The sequence below is a fragment of the Nothoprocta perdicaria genome, unplaced genomic scaffold (assembly GCF_003342845.1).
Source record: "Nothoprocta perdicaria isolate Ctin4 unplaced genomic scaffold, notPer1 scaffold_76, whole genome shotgun sequence".
NCBI lineage: Eukaryota > Metazoa > Chordata > Aves > Tinamiformes > Tinamidae > Nothoprocta > Nothoprocta perdicaria.
In genome coordinates, this window is record NW_020456043.1 from 845,058 (window position 1) to 864,544 (window position 19,487).

The 19,487-nt window shown below is 56.1% G+C and overlaps 1 protein-coding gene across 3 annotated transcripts in view; it reads right to left on the reverse strand.

Moving 5' to 3' along the window:
- Nucleotides 1-2,667: 2,667 nt before the first annotated feature.
- SAMD4A (sterile alpha motif domain containing 4A) overlaps nt 2,668-19,487 on the reverse strand; it is an 86,387-nt gene continuing 69,567 nt past the window's right edge. Inside the window, exons 3-11 of one of the 3 annotated variants that reach the window (XM_026051546.1) lie at nt 17,598-17,707; nt 16,565-16,651; nt 12,148-12,442; nt 10,694-10,779; nt 8,925-9,043; nt 6,944-7,145; nt 6,555-6,681; nt 3,697-3,780; nt 2,668-2,758 (exon numbers count right to left, since the gene is read on the reverse strand). In XM_026051546.1, coding sequence (XP_025907331.1) covers nt 2,730-2,758; nt 3,697-3,780; nt 6,555-6,681; nt 6,944-7,145; nt 8,925-9,043; nt 10,694-10,779; nt 12,148-12,442; nt 16,565-16,651; nt 17,598-17,707 — 1,139 coding nt within the window. In that variant the 3' untranslated portion in view covers nt 2,668-2,729. Of the gene's footprint in view, nt 2,759-3,586; nt 3,781-6,554; nt 6,682-6,943; nt 7,146-8,924; nt 9,044-10,693; nt 10,780-12,147; nt 12,443-16,564; nt 16,652-17,597; nt 17,708-19,487 lie in introns of those variants that run through there. The other 2 variants (XM_026051545.1, XM_026051544.1) reach the window with 2 other exon arrangements.

The following is a 19,487-nucleotide window of genomic DNA, read 5'->3' on the forward strand; positions in this document are numbered from 1 at the left end:
AAAAAAAAAAAAAAGAAATCCCAGGACTAAAGGCATGCATGTACAATAAAAGTCTGCCCGGAAACGGCATGCAACAGAAGAGAGTTCAAAGCTCTTTAAAGTAAGCTTACAATATGCATAAATACATCAGGGTTATATATTAATAAGGGAGGAAGTATTCTGTTTAACATTATTAACATTCCTGTTTGTTTTTTGTGTGTGTGTGTGTGTTTTTTATTTATTTTTTTGTTATTTTTTTTTTCTTCCTATTCCTCCCAGAGGAATACACATTCACCTTTAAGTAAAGATAAAGGAATACAAAAAATAAAACTCACTTTGCAAACTCTGATGACTTGTATAAAATCAACTTTAGTGTTCTCCTAGCTGTGTGCAAATTAGACTTCTGCAGGATCGACCTTTTTTTTTATTATTATTATTATTTTTTTTAACCTCAGGCACATTCAGGAAGCCCCATCCCGGGGGAACGGCGCCGCCCGGGGACGGACATCACAGTTTGGGCTCGTCCTGGGGGAGGCCCCGGCTCCGCGGGCCGGGCTCGCGACGCCTCAAAGGAAAAGCGGCTGTTTCCTCAGCGCGGCGAGCAGGGCAGCGCCACGCGGGCTGGGCCGGGCCCAGACGAGCCGGGCCTGGCTGGGCCGGGCCTGGACGCGTTGAGTCGAGTCAACCCAGCTGGGCTGAGCTGAGACAAATAGGGCTGAATCTGAGCCTGCTGGGCCTAGCTAGGCCAAGCCTGGCCATAATGAGCTGAGCTGAGCTGAACTTGACCAAGCCAGGCCCAGCTGGAGCAAGTCAAGCTGAGCTGAGCTGAGCCGGGCTGGGTTGACCCAAGCCAAGGTGTGTTGAGTCAACTGAGCCATGCTGAGCTGGGTCAGGCCAAGCTGAGCCAGGCTGGGCTTGGCTGAGCTGAGCCAAGATGCGTTGAGTCAACTGAGCCAAGCTGAGCYRGGTCAGGCCAAGCTGAGCCAGGCTGGGCTTGGCTGAGCTGAGCCAAGATGCGTTGAGTTGAGTCAACTGAGCCAAGCTGAGCCAGGTCAGGCCAAGCTGAGCCAGGCTGGGCTTGGCTGAGCTGAGCCAAGATGCGTTGAGTTGAGTCAACTGAGCCAAGCTGAGCYRGGTCAGGCCAAGCTGAGCCAGGCTGAGCTTGGCTGAGCTGAGCCAAGATGCCAAGACGAGTCAATTGAGCCAAGCTGAGCTAGGCTGGGCTGAGCCCAAGGCTGAACCAGGCTGAGCCGAGTCAAACTGGGCTGGGCTGAGCCAACCAAGACGCRTTGAGTTGAGCCAAGCCCAGCTGGGCTGAGCCGAGACAAACAGAGCTGGGCCGGGCCAGGCCGGGCCAGGCCGAAGGGAGCCGCCCTCCGCCCGGCACCGGGACGGCCGCGGCCGCATCCCGAAGTGGCCGGCGGGCGCGGGGGCAGCCAAGGACACTTGTGTAGCCGCCGCCGCCGCCGGGGCCGCCGGGGCCAACAACAGCACCAGTGAAACCTCCCGCGGGGCGGCGGGCGGCGCCGGGCGCGGGAGAGGGAGCAGAACGGAACAGAAAGGGCAGGGAAGGGCAGGGAAGGGCAGGGAAGGGCAGGGAGGCAGCGCGGCCGGCCGGGACGGCCGCCCGGCGCTGCCCAACCGCGGGGAAATGGGTGGATACAAAAACGAAAGGCACTGCCGCTTTATTACTAAACATTCGACTTCACAGCCTCATTCATGCAACTGCTTTTTTCCTTTTTTTTATATATATATATAAATAATTTTTATTCTATTTTAGGGTTTGATCTTTTTTTCTTTTTTTTTCCTTTTTCCCCCTGTTTTGGCGGAGCTCTGCGACCCGCAGGCAGCGCAGGCCGGGGCAGAGCCGGGGCCTTCCCGAATGTGACCGCAGCCTCTTCCTCCCTCCAGAACACGGACCCGCAAACGCAACCAAGCCGTRAAGACCCGAGACGCCGCCGATGGGAAAGAAGCTTCGACGAAAGAAAGAAAGAAAGGTAGAAAGAAACAAAAATCACAAAAGAGAAGCAAGCAAGCAAGCGTGGTGGTGGTGGTGAAGAAGGGACACCCGCACGGAGCCCGGCCCAGCACCCGCGTGCATCCCGCATCCCGAGCTGCACCGGCCGCGCTCGGATAACCCGTTTCTCTGTCCAGCCTAGGGATAACTGGGCCCGGCTGCTCCCGCGTCCCGCCGCGCTCCCTGCTCGCTCCGAGCTCTGCTCGCTCCCTCCTGCTCCCGCCGCCGGCGCCCACGGAGCCCCCGCGGCCGCGCTCGGCACCTCCGGGGCCTCCTCCGCGACCCGGCACCTGCTCCGACCTGCTCTCCGGCTCCGCCACGTCCCACCCGCCCTCGCTGCCCCACCAGGGGCTCCCGCTCCGCTTCTCCCGGCCCCTTCCCGGCACCGCTGTGAGCGCCGCGGATACGGGGATTTTTAGGCACACCGAAAAGGCGTTTTCTTTTTCTCCTTGCCAACGCCAAGGCCGGCTCCGTCGCGCCCCGGACAAACAGCATCTGCCCGTGGTGCATTTGCCAGCGCTTCCGCCCGCTCTCTCCTCGTGTTTGTAATTTCTTTTTTGTAATTTTGTCTTTTTTTTGCCCCCCCCGCGCCCCAGCCAGCATGGATGGGTGAGAAATGACAACACAAACTCCAAGTCTAATGATATGTTCACAAGGACACACGGAGACGTGGGGAGGCCCCGGCGCAGCCCGCGCCGCAGTCGCTCCCCGGCCGCGCCGCCGCCGTCGCCTCCTAGATCGTGGACGTTCGGTCGACGCCATCTGCAAAGGGGAGGGTGATGGGGAGGGAACGGAGAGTTAGGAGGCGCCGGGAGCGCCCGGCCCGGAGCTCCGGACACCCCGTTTCGGGAGCGGGGGGATCCGCAGGGCGACATGCCGAGCACGGAGCTGCTGCTTGCGCCTCCCAGCCCAGCACGCCGGGGACGTCCCCTCCTCCGGCGGGGGAACCTTCCCCCTGCTCCAGACGGAGGCTTGAGGAGGCCTCTTCTCCTTCCCTTTCCCTTTCCTTTTCCCTTTCCCTTTGCCTTTCCCTTTGCCTTTGCCTTTCCCTTTGCCTTTGCCTTTCCCCTTCCCTTCCTGCCCAGCCCCACGCCGCTGCCGGTGGCTCCCAGCCCTCCCGCCCTGGCACCAGGACATCTCCCGGAGCGGCTCGCAACATTCCGGCACTGCCGGTGCCTCGGAGCTGCCCAAGGCCCCCGGAGCCTCCGGCCGCGCGGCGCTGCCCTCCCGGCCCTGCCCCGCGCGCTCGGCCGCTGGCCTTCCCACACCGAGAACAAACAGGGTGGTTACTCTCGGGTTTGGGTTTTTCTGTTGAAGGTTTATTTCTTTTCTCTCCTTTTGGAGCTACTTCGAGCACGAGCGGTTGAGAGGGGCTCCTGGGGGCTGAACCCAGCCCGGGGCTGCTCCGGGGTCCCGCGCCGGGTGATCCGGCCCCGGCGCCTCCCCGGGGCCCCGCGTGCCCAACAAACCCCGTGGAGCCCCCGGGGCGGCCAGTGACCGACTATGACCGAGGAGCCCGCGGGCTCGCGCCGCCGGCCCGAGCAAGGGGCCGYGAGGAAGCAGCGACCGTCCCGGCGCCGGCCCCGGGCCTCAGAGCCACAGGCCGTCCCAGGGCTTGGGGGGCGCGGAGCAGGGGCAGGCGCCGGGGGGCTCGGCCGCGCGGACGCGCTGGAAGAGCCCGAGGAGGAGGGAGTGCTCACCGCTGAGCGCGTGCTCCGTCATGCTCAGGCACAGGGACTCCAGCCGGTTGTTGATGTCGGGCTCCGTCACCGGCACCGGGAACTCTGCGGGGGAGAGACACGCGGGTCAGCGGAGCCTCCGGCGCTTTCCGCTCCCTCCAGCCCCTCGGCACAGCCCGAAGGAGCAGGGTCGGCCACAGCCGGTCCCGCAGCGCYGCCGAGCTGGCCCGGGGCTCCGGGCACCGCCTCAGGCTGGAGAAGCCTGAGTAAGAACCGCGCTCGGATCCCCCGCGGAGCTGTGTCCCAGTGTCCCCACCGAGCAGCATCCCAGCGGAGCAGCGTCCCAGTGTCCCAGCACCCCCACGGAGCCGCGTCCCAGCAATAAGGTGTAAACAGGGCGGCTCCGTGGCAGCGCACAGATGGAAGCAGCAGGTTTAGATGGAGAGTCCGGGCTCAGATGCCCCGGGAAGGGTCTGTGCCCACAGCTGCTGCAGGAGGGAGCCACGAGGGGCGAGCGGGCCCTGGGCTGCGGGCGGCAGCGCAGGCGACACAAGGACCTCCCTGCACAGCCTGGCGGGTGGCTGGGAGCAGGCTCCCGGTCCCTGCCGGGAAACGTTCCTGTTTCCTGCTCGGAGACGCTCCTGTTTCTTGCTGGGAGATGCTGCTGTTTCTTGCTGGGAGATGCTCCCGTTCCTTGCTCAGAGATGCTCCCATTCCGTGCTGGGTGATGCTCCAGTTTCCTGCTTGGAGACACTCCTGTTCAGTGCCAGCCGACACTCCCTTTTCCTGCTCAGAGACTCTCACATTTCCTGTTCGGAGACGTTCTGGTTTCCTGCTGGAAGACGTTCCCTTTCCCTGCTCGGAGATGCTTCGGTTCCGTGCTGGGAGACACCCCCTTTCCCTGCTCGGAGTCGCTCCTGTTCCCTGCTCGGAGTCGCTCCGGTTCCTGCAGGCGGTCAGGCTGCAGTGCGGGCATCGCGCGGGGCCGCTGCGGCGCTGGGAGAGCAGCACAGACCATGGGAGGGCAGCACAGACCGCAGCCGTCCCCGCTGCCCCTTCCTCGCGCTCCACGGAAGCGGCAGCGGGAAGGAGGCCCCTTCCAAGGGTTCCCGGCGGGAAGGAGGCCCCTTCCAAGGGTTCCTGGCGGGAAGGAGGCCCCTTCCAAGAGTTCCTGGTGGGAAGGAGGCCCCTTCCAAGGGTTCCCGGCTCTGCTCCGTTTCTCCCACTCTCCCAAGACGCATTTTAACCTGGGCTCAATCCGTCCGTAACCACAAAGCCCCCCAGCATTTCCTTAAATACCCCCAGCGCGGTAACCGATACGCACCCCTGCTTCAGGTGGTATTTCAGCCCCTGGGACAAGCCCGTTTTGGTCCTGGTTTTAAATAGCGCACACGTGTGGAGCCAAAGCCAGGCCTTGGAGCAGGCAGGAGGCGCCGCAGCAGCCTCGGCCTCGGGGCTGCGTCTGGATTTGGGCAGGGCCCCCCAGGCTTCCCCCTGCTCTGTTCAGGCAGGAACTGCTTGCAGAGGTGCTGCCGAGCACCAGAGCTCCCTCGGGGATTTCGTGCTTTGGGGGCTCCCTCTTGCTCGACCCTCAAGGGAGACCTGGCCACAGGGAGCTGCTGGCCTCACTGGCCAGGCTGTGGAACGCGTGTCCTGGCRCGTGGTGATCCGTGACGCTGCCCCGTGTCCCGCCTGATGTCCGGCTCCTCCGGGATCACCTCTGGGATCATCAGCACCGTTACACCCAGAGCACAGGAACCCCTGGGGCTTCGCTGCGGCCCGGCTGCGTTTCGGCCCCGCCGCTTCACCGGGGCGCTCGCTTTACCTGTTTGTGCAGCCCTGCCTACCCCTGGCGAGCATGAAAGGCTTCATTCAGCCCTGTTTACAAAGTCTGGGGCGACCCGGGAATGCCAAGGGAGAGGGAGCCTGGCACCATGCTATTGCTTGGTTTCCTTGTGACTCTGTCGGTGTGTTTGGCGACGCCGCTCCGGACCCCTCTCCAACCCTCGCGCGCCGCAGACTGACACAACAGGCAGAACKGCTTGTTCTCCTTCAGCACCCGCAGAATCGTGTCGCTGTTTAGCCAACAAAAGTTGACTTTTCTTGATTTTTAGTCAAGAAAAGGTATTTGCCACTTGAATTTGCCAGCTAAAACACTGCAGACAGGACACAYGGAGTGAAGGGAATGGCCAAGCTGAAGCCCTGCTGGTAGCTCATGAGTGGGATGTAGTTTTACTGGTTCCCTGTTCCCAATACGAGTCGCTGCAACAAGCACAACAAGTAAGAAAAGCCACGTGCAGGAGGCTGATGAAGTGCTGCACAGAGAAAACAAGCGCCAGCATGCCCGAGGGGAGGAAGGTCACTCTGTAGGGTTTAAGTTCGGCCAGAAATTCCCCCAAATCACAGGATGCTCCAGTYCACGGGAGCATTTTGGAGGTGTTCGACACATAAGCAGGAGGCATCAATAAGGCAGGATTTGCCTAAATGTGCATTACAAACAGAAACCCCCTCCAGTGTCTGAAGCCACTTCCTCCCCACCGGCTCTTCCAGCCCCTGCACAAACCAAAAAGGTGACGGAGGAGCCGCAGCGCCGCCCGGGTAACATAAAGCCTCTCCGAGGGAAGCTATGTAAGGCACTAGCACAGTGGGGATGTTATATATAGGGTCAAAATCCCTCCGGTGATGTCTCCTGCTGAATCAATCCAGTGATCTGACTAGCGTCAAAAATATCCCGCGCGGATGGCGAGGGCCAGGGCTGGCGCAGCCGGACGAGCTGGCACCGTTTGCAGGAGGGCAGCCCGGCGAGGAGCGCGCAGGGTCCCCGCGCGGCTCCGCGGGCGCCCCAGGGGCTCCCTGGCAAACACGGGGCACCCCCTTACCTGGCTGCTGGAACATGAGCATGGTCTGCGGGGAGGTGTGCACGGGCAGCGAGCGCGTCCTCTGCACCGAGCTGTGGCTCCGGCTGGGCATGCTGTTGCTGCCGCCRGGGTTGGCAAACCACAGGTTCTGCAAAGGGAAGGAGCACAGGGGCTGTGAGAGACAAGCAGAAGCGGGGTCCGTTTATCCCGTTTCGCCCCCATCGYGGCCCGCGGCCACGGCGCGCGCTGCCCTTCTCCCTCCCGGCTCCGCCGTCCCCTTCCCGTCCCGCCGCGCGGCGCGGCCAACAGGAAATGCCTGCACGCTGCTCTCACCGCCCGCGCTCGCACAAACAAGCCGGGCAGCGGCTCCGGCCGCGCCATTCCCGTCCCGTCCCCGCACGCACACTGACCTGCCGGCCTGGCTTGAGGATGGCGGGGCCGGCGGCGGCGCCGCGCTGCGCCGGGCCCAGCAGCCCGCCCGGCCCCAGCAGCCCCAGGCGGGCGCCGGGGAGGTTGCGCGAGGGGATCTGGAATTGCCGGGGGTTCCGCCTGCCCATTCCCGCGCCCGCAGAGCCAGCTGTCGGCAGGGAGTTCGACTGGCCGAAGCCTCGGCTGCGGACAAGGGAGAGACGCGGGATGAGGGGCGGGAGGAGGTGCCGTGCGCAGGAAGCGGCTCCCGGGTGAAGCCCTCCGGGGTGAATCCATGGGCTGCCCGGCCAGGCCTTCCGGATGCGCCGGGGATGGTTTTTGGATATGAAAAGTTCCGGTGGTGACAGCCCTGCCAGCAGGACCGGAGCTTTCCCRGCACATCCAGGCGCCTCCGTTCATCCCTGGCCACAGCCAAGCACTGGCCTCAGTGCACCGACCTCAGCCATCCCAAAGTGGGATGTGGGCTGGATACCCCAGCCCTCCCACCCCACCGAGGATGCTCCTTCACCCTCATACACCAGGAAAGGGGAGGCAGCGGTCTGGGCATCCCTCTCCTTCCCATCTAAGAGTTCTATCATCCCCTTAAAGCACCTTTCTCCCTTTCTAAAAGACTCTTTTTCACCAAATTTCTGTGCCYGCAGCCCTCTCCTGGATGTCTCGGCTTCTGTCAGATCTGGTTCAAGTTAGTTAGCAAGTCCAAAATTAGCCATTTTTGGCCTGAGGGACTGAGTGAAAGGCACCCGTGCGCACATGCAGGATATGGTCACATAAACCTCTCTTTCTTATAAAACGAGCTGAAAAAGAAAAGGAAAACCCAAGCAGGAGCTGGTGAAAGGAGACGAGGTCCTGCTGGGTGAGCGGTGGCCTTTGCCTTTCCCCTCTCCCTCTGTGTTCCTGCTCGAGCAGCTATTGCAAGAAGGCATTAACGTACCGCCTTCCCCAAACAGGACAAATTTAGGCAGAAGTGCAGTGGAGTTTCTTTAAACCTCAGCCTAAAACATGGTCTTGCCATTAAATCCTCCGAGCGCTGCGCGGGAAGCAGAGCTGGCCGTGGGGTCTGCCCCACTGCAGCTTCCCGGGGAGCAGGAGCACYGGCTCCCATTTGCTTTGGGAAACAGGGAAGCTGCTGCACCCACTGCCCGGCCACGGGTGTCACTCTTGCCAAAAGCAGCTATGGAAAATCCGGAGCAACTGGATGCTCCACTTGGCATCCAGAGCCGGCACCGGCTTCGGAGCAACCCAACCGAGTGGCTCCGTTGGGAACCCTTTGCTCTCGTCTCTTCTCCTTCTCTCCCTTCGGAGAACTCGCTCAGGATGTTCATCTCCTGAAATTTAATTAAATTTCACTGGGGAAAATTCCAGCTCGGCACTCATGGCTTTTGCATCCCTTTTGAATTTAATGCCTTGCTTTCCCAATACTCCCAGTCATTTCCAGAATACTTTTTGAGGAAAAAAAATGAGGAGAAGAAAAAAAAACTGCACCAGATTGCAACCAAATATACTAATCGCAATGAAAAGAAAACAGCCCAAGTTATTGTTTAAGCTAATTAAGGAAACCTGCTCTGGAAATAACCCAAATTTTCCCAGGATCTTTAGAAATTCTGCTTTATCTTGGAAGTGAGTACACGGCATTCGTACCACAGCCCTACCAAGGGTTTTCTGAGTGCAGTGCCCAGGTCTCTGCACTTTGTGCCGCCTTCAGACCTCGGCGTCTGTTGATTTTGTTTTGCTGAAGCTTCGGCACTGACCTGATGAACACCGGGCAGCGGAGCTGGCAGGGATGCGAGCAGACGGGCGAGGGATGCGGGAGATGGCACAGCTGGGAAATGCCCAGGGAACATCCACCCCTGGAGACACCCAGAGCCAGGGGGACAGCCCGGTGACACCCGGAATGGGAACCAGGAGCGGGGACAGCTCCCAACCGGAGGGCACTGCCGGCCCCAGGGCCCACGTGGCACCTACCTCCTCTGCTGCCGGTAGCCTGACAGCTCCAGGAGGGATTTCCGAGGGAAAGACCTRAAGAGTTTTTGCACCTGCTGTTTCCATGACAACAGTCTTTTCTTCTGTATCTCTGTAAACGCCTGCCGGAAAAGAGCGACAAACAGAAAACGTGAGTGTTTTGGCAGGCAGGCACCGGAGGATGCGCACGGGGGCCGGTGTGCAGCCCGGCGGCAGAGCACCCGTGCCCAAAGTGGGGCGGTTTTAACCCCTCATGCTTTTTAATCCCTCATGTTTTTTAACTCCTCATGTTTTTAATCCCTCATGATTTTAAAAAATCCCTTGGTGGTGCTGAGGGCTCCCATGCGGAGGCAGCGGTGCTGAGCCTGGCACACCTTGCTCCAAGGCATCTCCGGAAAAACCTGCCTCTGTGTCTGCCCCGCGCTGCCGATGGGCTTCTCACCTGCAGGCAGCTCTGGAAAATACTGCTGGGGATGGAAAACGAYGGGATTCGGGAAGCGGAGCAGCCTCCTCATCCCATCCCGCTCGGCTCTGTGCACGAGGTGGCAGAAGGTCCCTCAGCACAGGGGACACGTCTRAGTCGTGCAGGGCCCACAGGCGAGCGGTGCCGGTGCCGGGGCATCCACGTCACCACCACGCGCCAAAACCAACTTAGACACCCGGTTTCCCGGAGGAGAGGAGCCGAGGCCTCCAGGGGACCTTCCAGAGGATGATTGTCCCCTGCTCCCTTCGACCTCTGGAGGGACTGAGTCCTCCTTGTGTTAATCACGAAGGAACCAACGCAGGCGGCAATGCAGCGGGGTGAAAACCCAGTGTCCAACTGCTTCAATTTGATCCCAGACTATCTGTGAGCTTGGCCCCTGCATCGATGTGCTGAGCTCTGCAGCCCGGCCTGAGGCCCTGCAAAGAGCTCCACTTCCTAGGCCCTGGCTTAACTTCCTAGGCACCGGTTCTACTTCCTAGGCACCGGTTCCACTTCCAAGGCACTGGCTCCACTTCCAAGGCACCGGCTTCACCTGCAGGCAAAAGGGGCTGGGAACTTCCCTGCCTCCCTCCTCTGCCTCTGGCATCCCACGCAGCTCAGGGTTTGCAAATTGCTCCCAGGCCTCTCGAGAGGAGATGTTTTTTGTGCTTTGACAGCGCGTATTTTCTTAATAAACAAACACCCGAGAAGCATTTACAGCCTGCAGCTCTGGTGAGGTGTTTTGCAAGCGTCCCCCTGACATGCGGGTGGACAACGTGAAGCAGCTCGTGCTGCCGGCTGCAGCCAGCACGGGGCAACCGCTGCAGGACACGGGACACGGGGCTGCTCTCCCGTCGCCCCCAGGCAGCTCTCTGCACACAGAACCCAGCAGTTATCCGAAACAGATGCGCAAAGGGGAAAAAAAAAGAGGAGGCAAGTTGCAAAATCACARAACATGTGCTGCGAAACGGAGCCTAGAAATGCCAAGCGATCGTTTGGGCTGTCTGATAGAAACAGCATGCACATTCGCCCCGGGATTCTCTTTCATCCAGCTGCTGCTGAGGCCGTTCTGAGCGGGACGCGCTCCGCCGCTCCGCGTCGTTGCAGCTAAGCAGGCGCAGGGGGAGCGGCGGTTTCTGCGCACCAGATTGGATTCACCGCCCGCTCCGGGCCTGTTCTCTGAGAATTACTATTAATACCCCCCCAAATATTTGTGTTAGAAACCCAAATGTTTACACAAACAGACACGTTGGAAACAGTCTCTAAGTGATGGGAGAACAACAGTTTTATGAGGTCTGTCACGACTCACCTCGTGAATTAGACACTTGTCTATGAGYTGTAAGTAGGAACTTATATTCTCTTCATCGGGTCTGGAAACTAGAAGCTGTGTGCACACTGGAAAAAAAAGGAGGAGAAAAAATAAACAGGAATGTGGATACCGAGCTGAGATCAGGGCTTTGGGGTTTTTAAGGAATGTTTCGRACATCCTATTTCACTTATCTGAGAGATGTTCTCATCAATGGGTCATTTGTCTAGGAAAAACACCCTGCCCCGATTCCTGCCGTGCCTTTCTATATTTAGGGCCAGCTTTCCTTCTCGGTTATGCTGGTGTAAATCCAGAGTAACACCATTTAAGTCACCAAAATTAGACGCGAGCAAATGAGGAGCGCGGGATCTTGCCCCCCTTTCCCTTTTCCCGTTGTCCTGGGCAAACGGCGCTGTCAGCGGAGCACCGGCCTCTAAGATCTATGACTCCCGTGGCCAAAATTTGCCCCCACTGGAAATGGATTCCCGCAGCTATCGATGACAGCAGGGCTTTAGCCTCCTTCTGAAGCAGTGCCATAAAAGCAAGTGCWAATGAATGCAGAGGGGACGGCCGCGAGCAGAGAGTCTCTCCTGCTCCRGGAGCGCGGGCGGGAGCTGCACAAAGTTCCTCTCCCTGCGGGGCAGTGTCGCCTGCTCCCGAGGGAGCTGAACGGACACGGCTCCATGGGATGGCCCCAGGGAGCACCTGAGAAATGYGACACCAAATGTGTATATGGAAGACACTTTTTCATGCAGTTTTATGAAAAATGACTCTTTGTATATGCTTTGTGGGAAGGGTCTGACATTGGGGCAGGACTGACCATTTTTTCATGGCAAACCGACAGGTCTCCATCCAGCCTGCAGATGACAGTGTCTCCTCCTCTCTTCACCAAGGAGATCTTCCTCCATGCACGAAGCATCTACCTTGCAGATCCCAGCTAGCATTTAGCACTAGCTTTAGTCCCCAGCACTACAGTTAGTGCTTAAACTCACCCAGAATTGCCAGCACCACCCTGTACACGGGATGTGAAGAGAGCCCCTATCTGCACATTCCTCCTGTTTACCTCCCCGAGGGGCACACGACACCGTGATGGTGGTTTAAGCCCAATGCCAAGCACTGCAGCAGCTCCCTTTGACAGGCACGGGACAGCAGCAGGCCACTCTGGATGTCCCGTGTCTAAAATGGGACTTAAAAGAGACCTTGGACCTATCTGATTTGACTCATTCAAAGCAAGCTGAGATCTTTAAGAGGTCTTCAGTGCTGCCCTCCAGGCCCTCAACCTTGCAAGCCAAAGCAGAGCCATTAAAAAGCAGAGCAGCCCAAGAGCAGCACTTACACCCTGCTCCATCCCTGCCTCCAGGGTTATTYGCTTCCAACCCCATCCCGGCTCCACGGCACCAAACTCAGGCTGCGCTTATCCCAGATGTGGGCAGCAACCCAAAGCCAACGCCGCTCACCTTTCCCCATGACTCGTGTGAACTGGCCGGGCAGGTCTCCCTCGGGCAGAGGGGCGCCCCCGGACTCGCCCTCGCAGCCSGGCAAGTGGTGCTGCTGCAGCCCCCCCACCGCAGGCTCCTTGCACTCGGGCCCCTGGCCCTCGGAGGCCAGCAGGGAAGGCGGGTGATGCGGGTCCGCGTCGCGGCCGTGCTCGTCCGCGCTGGCGTTCTGGGAGCAGTAGGCTTTGATGGGGGTGAGGATCATTTGGTGCAGCTCCTGCAGCGGGACGCGCAAGTTGCCGCCTTCCAGGATGTCCTGCGGATTCAAGCAAGAGGAGGGGATTTGCAGTGAAACCTCTGCAGTTACAACAGCAGTTACAAAACAGGTCAGCACCCTCGGTCCTTGGGAACRACCTCCAGCGAAGCCAACCGCCTCGCTCCTACTGTAGGACTCTGCTGTTGTCCCTATTCCATAACCGTGTTCAACTCCCCGAGCCTTTTGCTTAGACCACGAGGTGAAACCTGGAGCCTCACATGTGAAGGTTCTGCAGCCACCACACCTGACTACCATGGACATGATCAGACCTCAATTCCTGGAGACCATGCCCTACAAACCAGTGGCCCAGGACTGGGGACAGTCCAGGTTCAGAGTTTCCAGGCTCTCACCAGAAGGACAGAAACTCCATGGCAGCAATGGACCCAGGGAGATTTCAAAGCCCTAGCCAGCCATGTCTTGCTCCTTCCCCTGCAATGCCACAACAGTTCATGACATTTCAGTCCTTTCCAAGCTGAGCCATTCTTTCTAACATGGATTTGTCTCTAGCTTCYGCACTGGCCCTGCAAAACTGCTTTGCCCCAAAGTGCCTGCAAAAATTTCACTGTGTGCYGAGATGACCATTGCAGAGCTCCAGGACATGCTAGAACAAGGCAAGGTCTTCAAAGGGGACACAAGAGTGTGGACAGCATTCAAATAAAGGTTTGTCTGTAACAGGCTTTGCCAATTCACGCCATCAAAGTGCAAACAGGAGCAGATGGAAACAGGTGACACTGATACCAGCAGCTCCTTCAAAAGGTTGGGAGACCCTGGAGAAAGTTGGCTGAAGCCAGAAAAGGCTCCATATTTTGGAACATTTGGACAATATCTGAGAAGAGGGATCCGGAAGACTTTGCAGCCCTGAGCGGATAACCAAGAAAGAGCAGATTGTGCATAGATAGGTAAAGGTCTGAGCAGGAAAGCGGTCTGAAGAGGTGACTGCAAACCATTGGGCTGAAGGCTGCAGGCAGAGGTAGGAGAGGTGCCTCGTGGCACCTCTCCTCGAATTAACTTGAATTAACTTCTGCTTTGAACTAACCCCCACGGGCTACGGACTGAGAGTCTCTGGAAGATTTGCCCTGGTTTTGTTTCAGTTTTGAACAAGAGAATTAGATTCGTGTCTCTGCTGACCATGGAACGTGGCCGGAGGGCCTGTCCCAAACACACGTCAATGGTATGAACACAGGAGGAGCAAATAAAACATCTCCATATTCGTCACTGGGTGACCCCACRGGTCCTTGGCTCCATGTCATGATTTTTTAGCACCTGACACAGCTTTCATGCACTGCTGGAAATGTTGGAGGGAGCAGCAGAGTAATCCAGGCCATAAAAGATGTAGGGGCCACAGGAGGCTTGTTTGGTTGGAGGAAGGCTGGTTATGGGGAAGGATAAGCAATCTCCATCACTGTCCAACACCTTTATGTAGATCCTGTCCCTGAGGACAAGGGTGGGTGGTCCTCCTTGGGCACATCTCCTGCTCTGCTATTTGAGGCCACAGCAACCATTTCTTTCTGTGGTTAGAAACCAGTCTGGCCCTCCTGCCTCAGGGAAAGGCTGGTCAGAATTGTACCAGGATTTACCTGCAGCGTGGTGAAAAACTGCTCCTKAGGTCTGGCTCAAGCTGCTTGTGAGGCACCACTTGGTAAGAGGCAGCTTTTTGGGGATGAGCTCGGATGGCATCGATGGAAGAGACCCAAAGTGGACACAGGGGCTGTGCACAGGGCAGGTTAAGCACTGAAATCACTGCTTACTCCCCCTAATTCCTGCTGCACCCCCAACTCGCTCTCAGATGTCCCAAATTGACTTCTTTGGTGACACAGCATCAGTCTGCCGGGCACTATCACACTTGGGGGATAAATCCTGCTTGGCTAACTGGTAGGAAGGGTGGGGCGGCTCTTTCCAAGAAAGAAGGAATCTTTAGCAGTTAGACTTTGCCCAAAAAAATCAAGTCACACATAYGCTCTTGTTTAGCTTAAAAAAAAAAACAAAGAGGGGGGAGAAATTGGATGAAAAACTTGGAAAAACAGAGACGTAACCTCCCAGGAAAACCAGCCCAGAGGCAGCTCTGAGCCCCACGGTCTTCTCATTATATGGCCACAGCTCCATACCCAAACCTGCCCCATCAAGCTGGTAGTGAAAAGCAGATCCTGTCACTTATCTCCCCTTATTTTACAGTGCACGTGGCCCATTGAGTCAGCTGGATTTGGCTTGCATTCCTGCACTGAGACAGTCAATCAATACCACATTTCAAAATCTATGCAGAGAAGCTGAAGAAATTGCCTGGAAAACACATCWGCGGAGAACGCTCAATCCAGGGGGCTGTCTCTCGCATTTAATAGTTATTATTAATGTACAGAGGTAAATATGGCTTTATTAGCTCCTGCCATACCCTGAGTACAATCCCATATTATAAATAAATAGCAAAGCAGTGAGCTAACGAAAACACCAATAAATAGCATCGCACCACATAAGTATTTAAAAGCCCCTAGTGGGAGGCTCTGCAAGTTGCTGTTTGAAGAAAGTTCAATTAAATATAATATAATATTGCAATAACAAATAGTGAGAGGTTGGGCGAGCTGCTCCCAGCAGGTTTGTGGTGCTGGTGCTTCACTGAGAGCCATTTTGGCAGAGTTTAAGCCTTTTTTTGTGTTTTTTTTTTWATGGGACAAGAAGTTTCTATTTGTTGTCTTTGGGAAGACAAGCTGCCCATAGAGCCTTCCCAGGGGTTAAAGTGCTGTGACAGAACAGCACCTAGATGCCCCCTACAACAGGACGGGCAAATGAAGCTCAGCACAGGGGTGAAAATTTGCATCCCGAGGAGTTCAAGCACTGGCTTACTCGCCTGCAGGAGGTCCTGACATTGTCACGGTTTGGAGTTCATTTTGCTGCCAATCACTTTCGGCAGAGGAACCTCTGAGCTTCATAAATAAACACAAATAGCTCAGAGAGGGTGTAGGGCAAGTGGCATCTTTGCCCTCTGATATCCTCAAAAATAGGATCAAGTCTTAGGAGCAGCAGGGATGGGTTTTATGAGCCTGTCTGGCTCAGAAAGATGGACAGGATTTCCCTTGCAAGGGGCAGGCACAGCAGCCATCCCGGGAATTAACATCCCGGGAATTAACCAGCTGCTGCCCAAGGGCTGCCCCACGGCAACTCTGTGGGCACCTGGCTCCCAGCCAGGGGATATTTGGCCTCGTGGTGTGTGCAAAGGAGGATGGATGTCACCCTAGATAAGGTGACTCCCCTAAACCACCTCGCCTGCAGGCATGAGCTCCATGGCAGGCAGCTGCCATAATCCCACTGCTGGTCACCCATCAACGGGATTGTTCCCACTGATTAACACGTTGCCAGCCCTCCAAAAACTCACCTGGACACTCCTACCCTACCTGTGCCAGCCCAGAAGTACCACAGCTGGTGCCACACCATGGTTGAGAGGCTGGGGACAGCACCGCCACCAGCATGGCCCACAGCGTGCCCTCCATCAGCTAGAACTTTGGATGCTTTCCATGCAAAGTGGGAAGTGAAAGCAGCCCAACAGCAGCAGCCCCAGAGCCCAGGCAGGAAACACTGTTCCCAGAGCATAACACTGGGTTATGCTCTGCTTTGGGGCTTTTGGTTTTTATTTGCAGACTTCTTTGACTTTAAGGAATCAGTATTTGCAAACAATATTGAGCCTGGATGCAAAACAAAGCCACGTTTGCCTTTTCCAGTGCAGCTCTAGCAAGTGGCCAGGGTGGTGTTCACTCCCTGCACCGGCCCTTCCTGGGGCTGGAAGCACTCTGGAGGCCCTGCTGCCCATTTCCTCCCCCCAAAACACGGGAAGAGGCACAAAAAGCAGGATGCAGGTTGGAAATCTCAGCTGCTGGGCTTCAGCAGGACTTGCATGCGCTGCTGCTCTGCAGCAGTTTGGACTAGGACTCACTCATTAGGGCTCACAGCTCCAAATAAAAACTGTGTCTGGCACAGAGCTGTTTCAAGACCCCACTCAGATGTGGCCAAGCCAACAATAGATTTCCATGAAGAAAGTACCCAGGAACACGCGTAAGGAGAGTGCTCTACCCCGGGATTAATTCTTGGCTATTGTTGCAATTGAAAAAGGAGAAATGTAGAAATGTAAGAACTTACCCTTTCTAAAGATTTGAGAAGGTTTTGTCTCTCTTTTAGCTTTTGGATACTGATGACTATTTTGTGTCTTGCGCCTTTGGTAACGTTCTGCAAAAACAGCATATAACCCAGCATTAGCATCTCCACAGGACACTGGGATGAATCAAAGCCCTTTCTCTCCTCAATGAAAAGAGCTGCTGTAAATTAATCAAACTCTCAATGCAGGGATTAGCRGAGGACACAGAAAATCACTTAGAAACATTGCCGAGATACAGATTTGCTGCCAGGCTGTCCCTCCCCTGGAGCATCTATCTTTATAAGYGCTCGCAAGGGGAAGGTGGCTTCTCAGCTGCTTTGGGGAATGGTTTTAAAATCTAGTGGGGGATTTTAAATCTGAGAAGAATCTGGTTTTAGTGGCAGGTTTCAAGCAACKCTTTGCAGCGTGGCTCTGCTCTGGTACAAACCCAGCGGACCCAGCACGCAGGCCTGGAGTTACTTCGCTGGAGATGGGGAAACTAAGACCACTTAAGACAGACCCTTCAGCTTTTAAGGCAGACTGAGCAATTTGGTTTCTTTCTGGCTAGATGCCAGTGTCTGGTGAAGCCTCTGAGTACCACGAGAGGCTTGAAAAAATGGAAAGCTCAGTGATAACAGGGAAATCATCTGAGCAGCAGGAGGAACCTGCAGCAGGCAGCCCACAAACCTCCCGTCCTGCAGCAAGGCTGCTCCAGCCCCTTGTGCAACGCGGGCTTCGGGGATCGCAGCTCAGAGGGAACTACCAGCAGATGCAAATAAGGACTCTGCAGAAGCTGGGAATTTCCTCCAATACGAAGCCCGGGACAAGGTCTCTTTCAGGTACAATGTGTTTTTTTCCGCTCTCCTCAGACTCAATTTTCCTTTTCCTGTTTGTCTTTCAGCCCTCTGCAAGCGAAACGCATTCCACGCGCAGCCGTAACGGGAGGTTTCCAGGGCAGCTCGTCCCCCAACTGAACAAACAGCGTGTTCCTAGCAGGGACGAGGGCAGCACCGGCTTGACGAGCGACCGCAGACGTACTTGTGCCTCGAGCTGGCATTCGGTGAGCGCCATCATCTCCTCGTATGTCATCTGAGAGAAGAGCGCCGCGTACTTGTGCAGACGGAGGCTCTTCAGCCAGGCTGGAACATCTGCAGCACAAAGGCACAGAGACAAGAACAGCCTTTTATTTGATGACACTGTTTAACGACACCCGATAAGATCAACAACGGCACGAGGGCTTCCTTAGGCACCGGCCTCCTCCTCGTGCCAGCGGCTGCTGGCTGGACTATAAGGGACTGCTCAGAGCAAGTGAGCTCATCTGTGGATCCATTGGCTTTGGAAGCCTCTTTATTCAAGCACTATTACTTAAATCGGTGCTACACCCAAGATAAATGGTATAGAAAAAATTGTATGAATTTGTTCCAGGGGTTGTAGCAGCCAAGGCAGAGCGGTGGATTCAGGCTCACTAGTGTACACTGAGCCTGGCTTAGAGCAGGCCGGAACAAAACTACTTCAAACGTCATTCTGGCCTTAGAATAGAGCTGAACGTAAAGAAAACATCCTTGCTAGAGCAGGAGAAAATGAAGACGACTGAGAGCAAGGATTATATATATGCACATGCACAGGACASTGCATGATCCACCACGACTGCTAAGATTGATGCTGAAGCAGCTCAACAGCAGCTTGAAGGCTGGCTTAGGCTCCAGTTGTGGATGGTCGAGGTTGGTAACGCCCCATGGGGAATGAGCTTTGGGTCTGCAAACTGCCCCAGCCCYGGCAAGCTTTTAACTGCCTTTATCTCTAGCAGGTGGAAATTGCAGAAACTACTGACTGGGATGAGCTGAGCATGAAAAAACGTCTGTTTTGCAGACAACACATACGGCTTTTTGCCACGAGGGAGGATGGTATGGGCTCAAAATTTAAAGAGCTGCCTGAAGGGAAATAAAGTGATTCTCATTTTACTTTAAATGTGGAAAAAATGGCATGTCATAGAAGATGGTTCTGCAACCCTGCAAGCCAGGACCACCGAACGCACTGAGATGGCTTCCTTCCCTGTTGCTGTCTGCAACGCTGGAGGGATGCTCCTTATACACCTTTATTCTCCGGGCATCAGTGTGGTTCCACCACATCCTGCCTCTGCAACATGAAAAACTTCATATAAGGGGGAGTGCAGGGGGAGAAAAAATGGTGCTGAAAATTGTCTACCCTTTCAGCTACACCTTGGAGCAGTCTGTGCCAAGAGGTGTCGTGTCTCTTTGTACATCCTTATGTGCAACCAACAGCAACCAACAGCCTCCTGTATCCAGTGCAGATAGAAAGTGCAAGGACGGGCACGTTTGGATCTCAACTCCATTTCGACAAAAACTCATTTCAATGATGCCACCTGAGAAGCAGTGCCTGATCCACKGTCCCCCAGGAACATCTGGGTTTGCTGCTCCTATATGTTGAAAGCAGCATCTGCAGAGACGGTGGGACCTCACGCATGCAACAAGCCCTGCAGAAAAGCCAGTCCCAAACGCCCAGGGCCAACCCCCCAACTTTTGGTGGTGCCACCAGCCCTATGAGACAGCTAGGGGAGAGGGAGTCACCTTGATGCACAGCAACTGCAGGGCTCTTTTTCTCTCCTGCAAGGAAAAGGGAGGCCTTTTTTAAAGTGATTTCATGGTCCTTGGAAAGTCAACCTGCAGGAGGCAGCCATTACTTCCTAATGATCCCTGCAGAGCAACGAGCTACTCTGTACGCGTACGGAGCTACCCGTTAGTCACCTATTACTAGGACCTAATTGCTAAATCAGGGCATAATTGTCAGAAATACTGCGCCTAATGCTAGCTGCAAGACGAGGACTTCCACGCTATCCCTGTGCCTCTTAAATGCGCCAAACGCCTGAGTTTTGCCAGCAGGCAGGCATCTGTTTGCTGGCACGGAAAG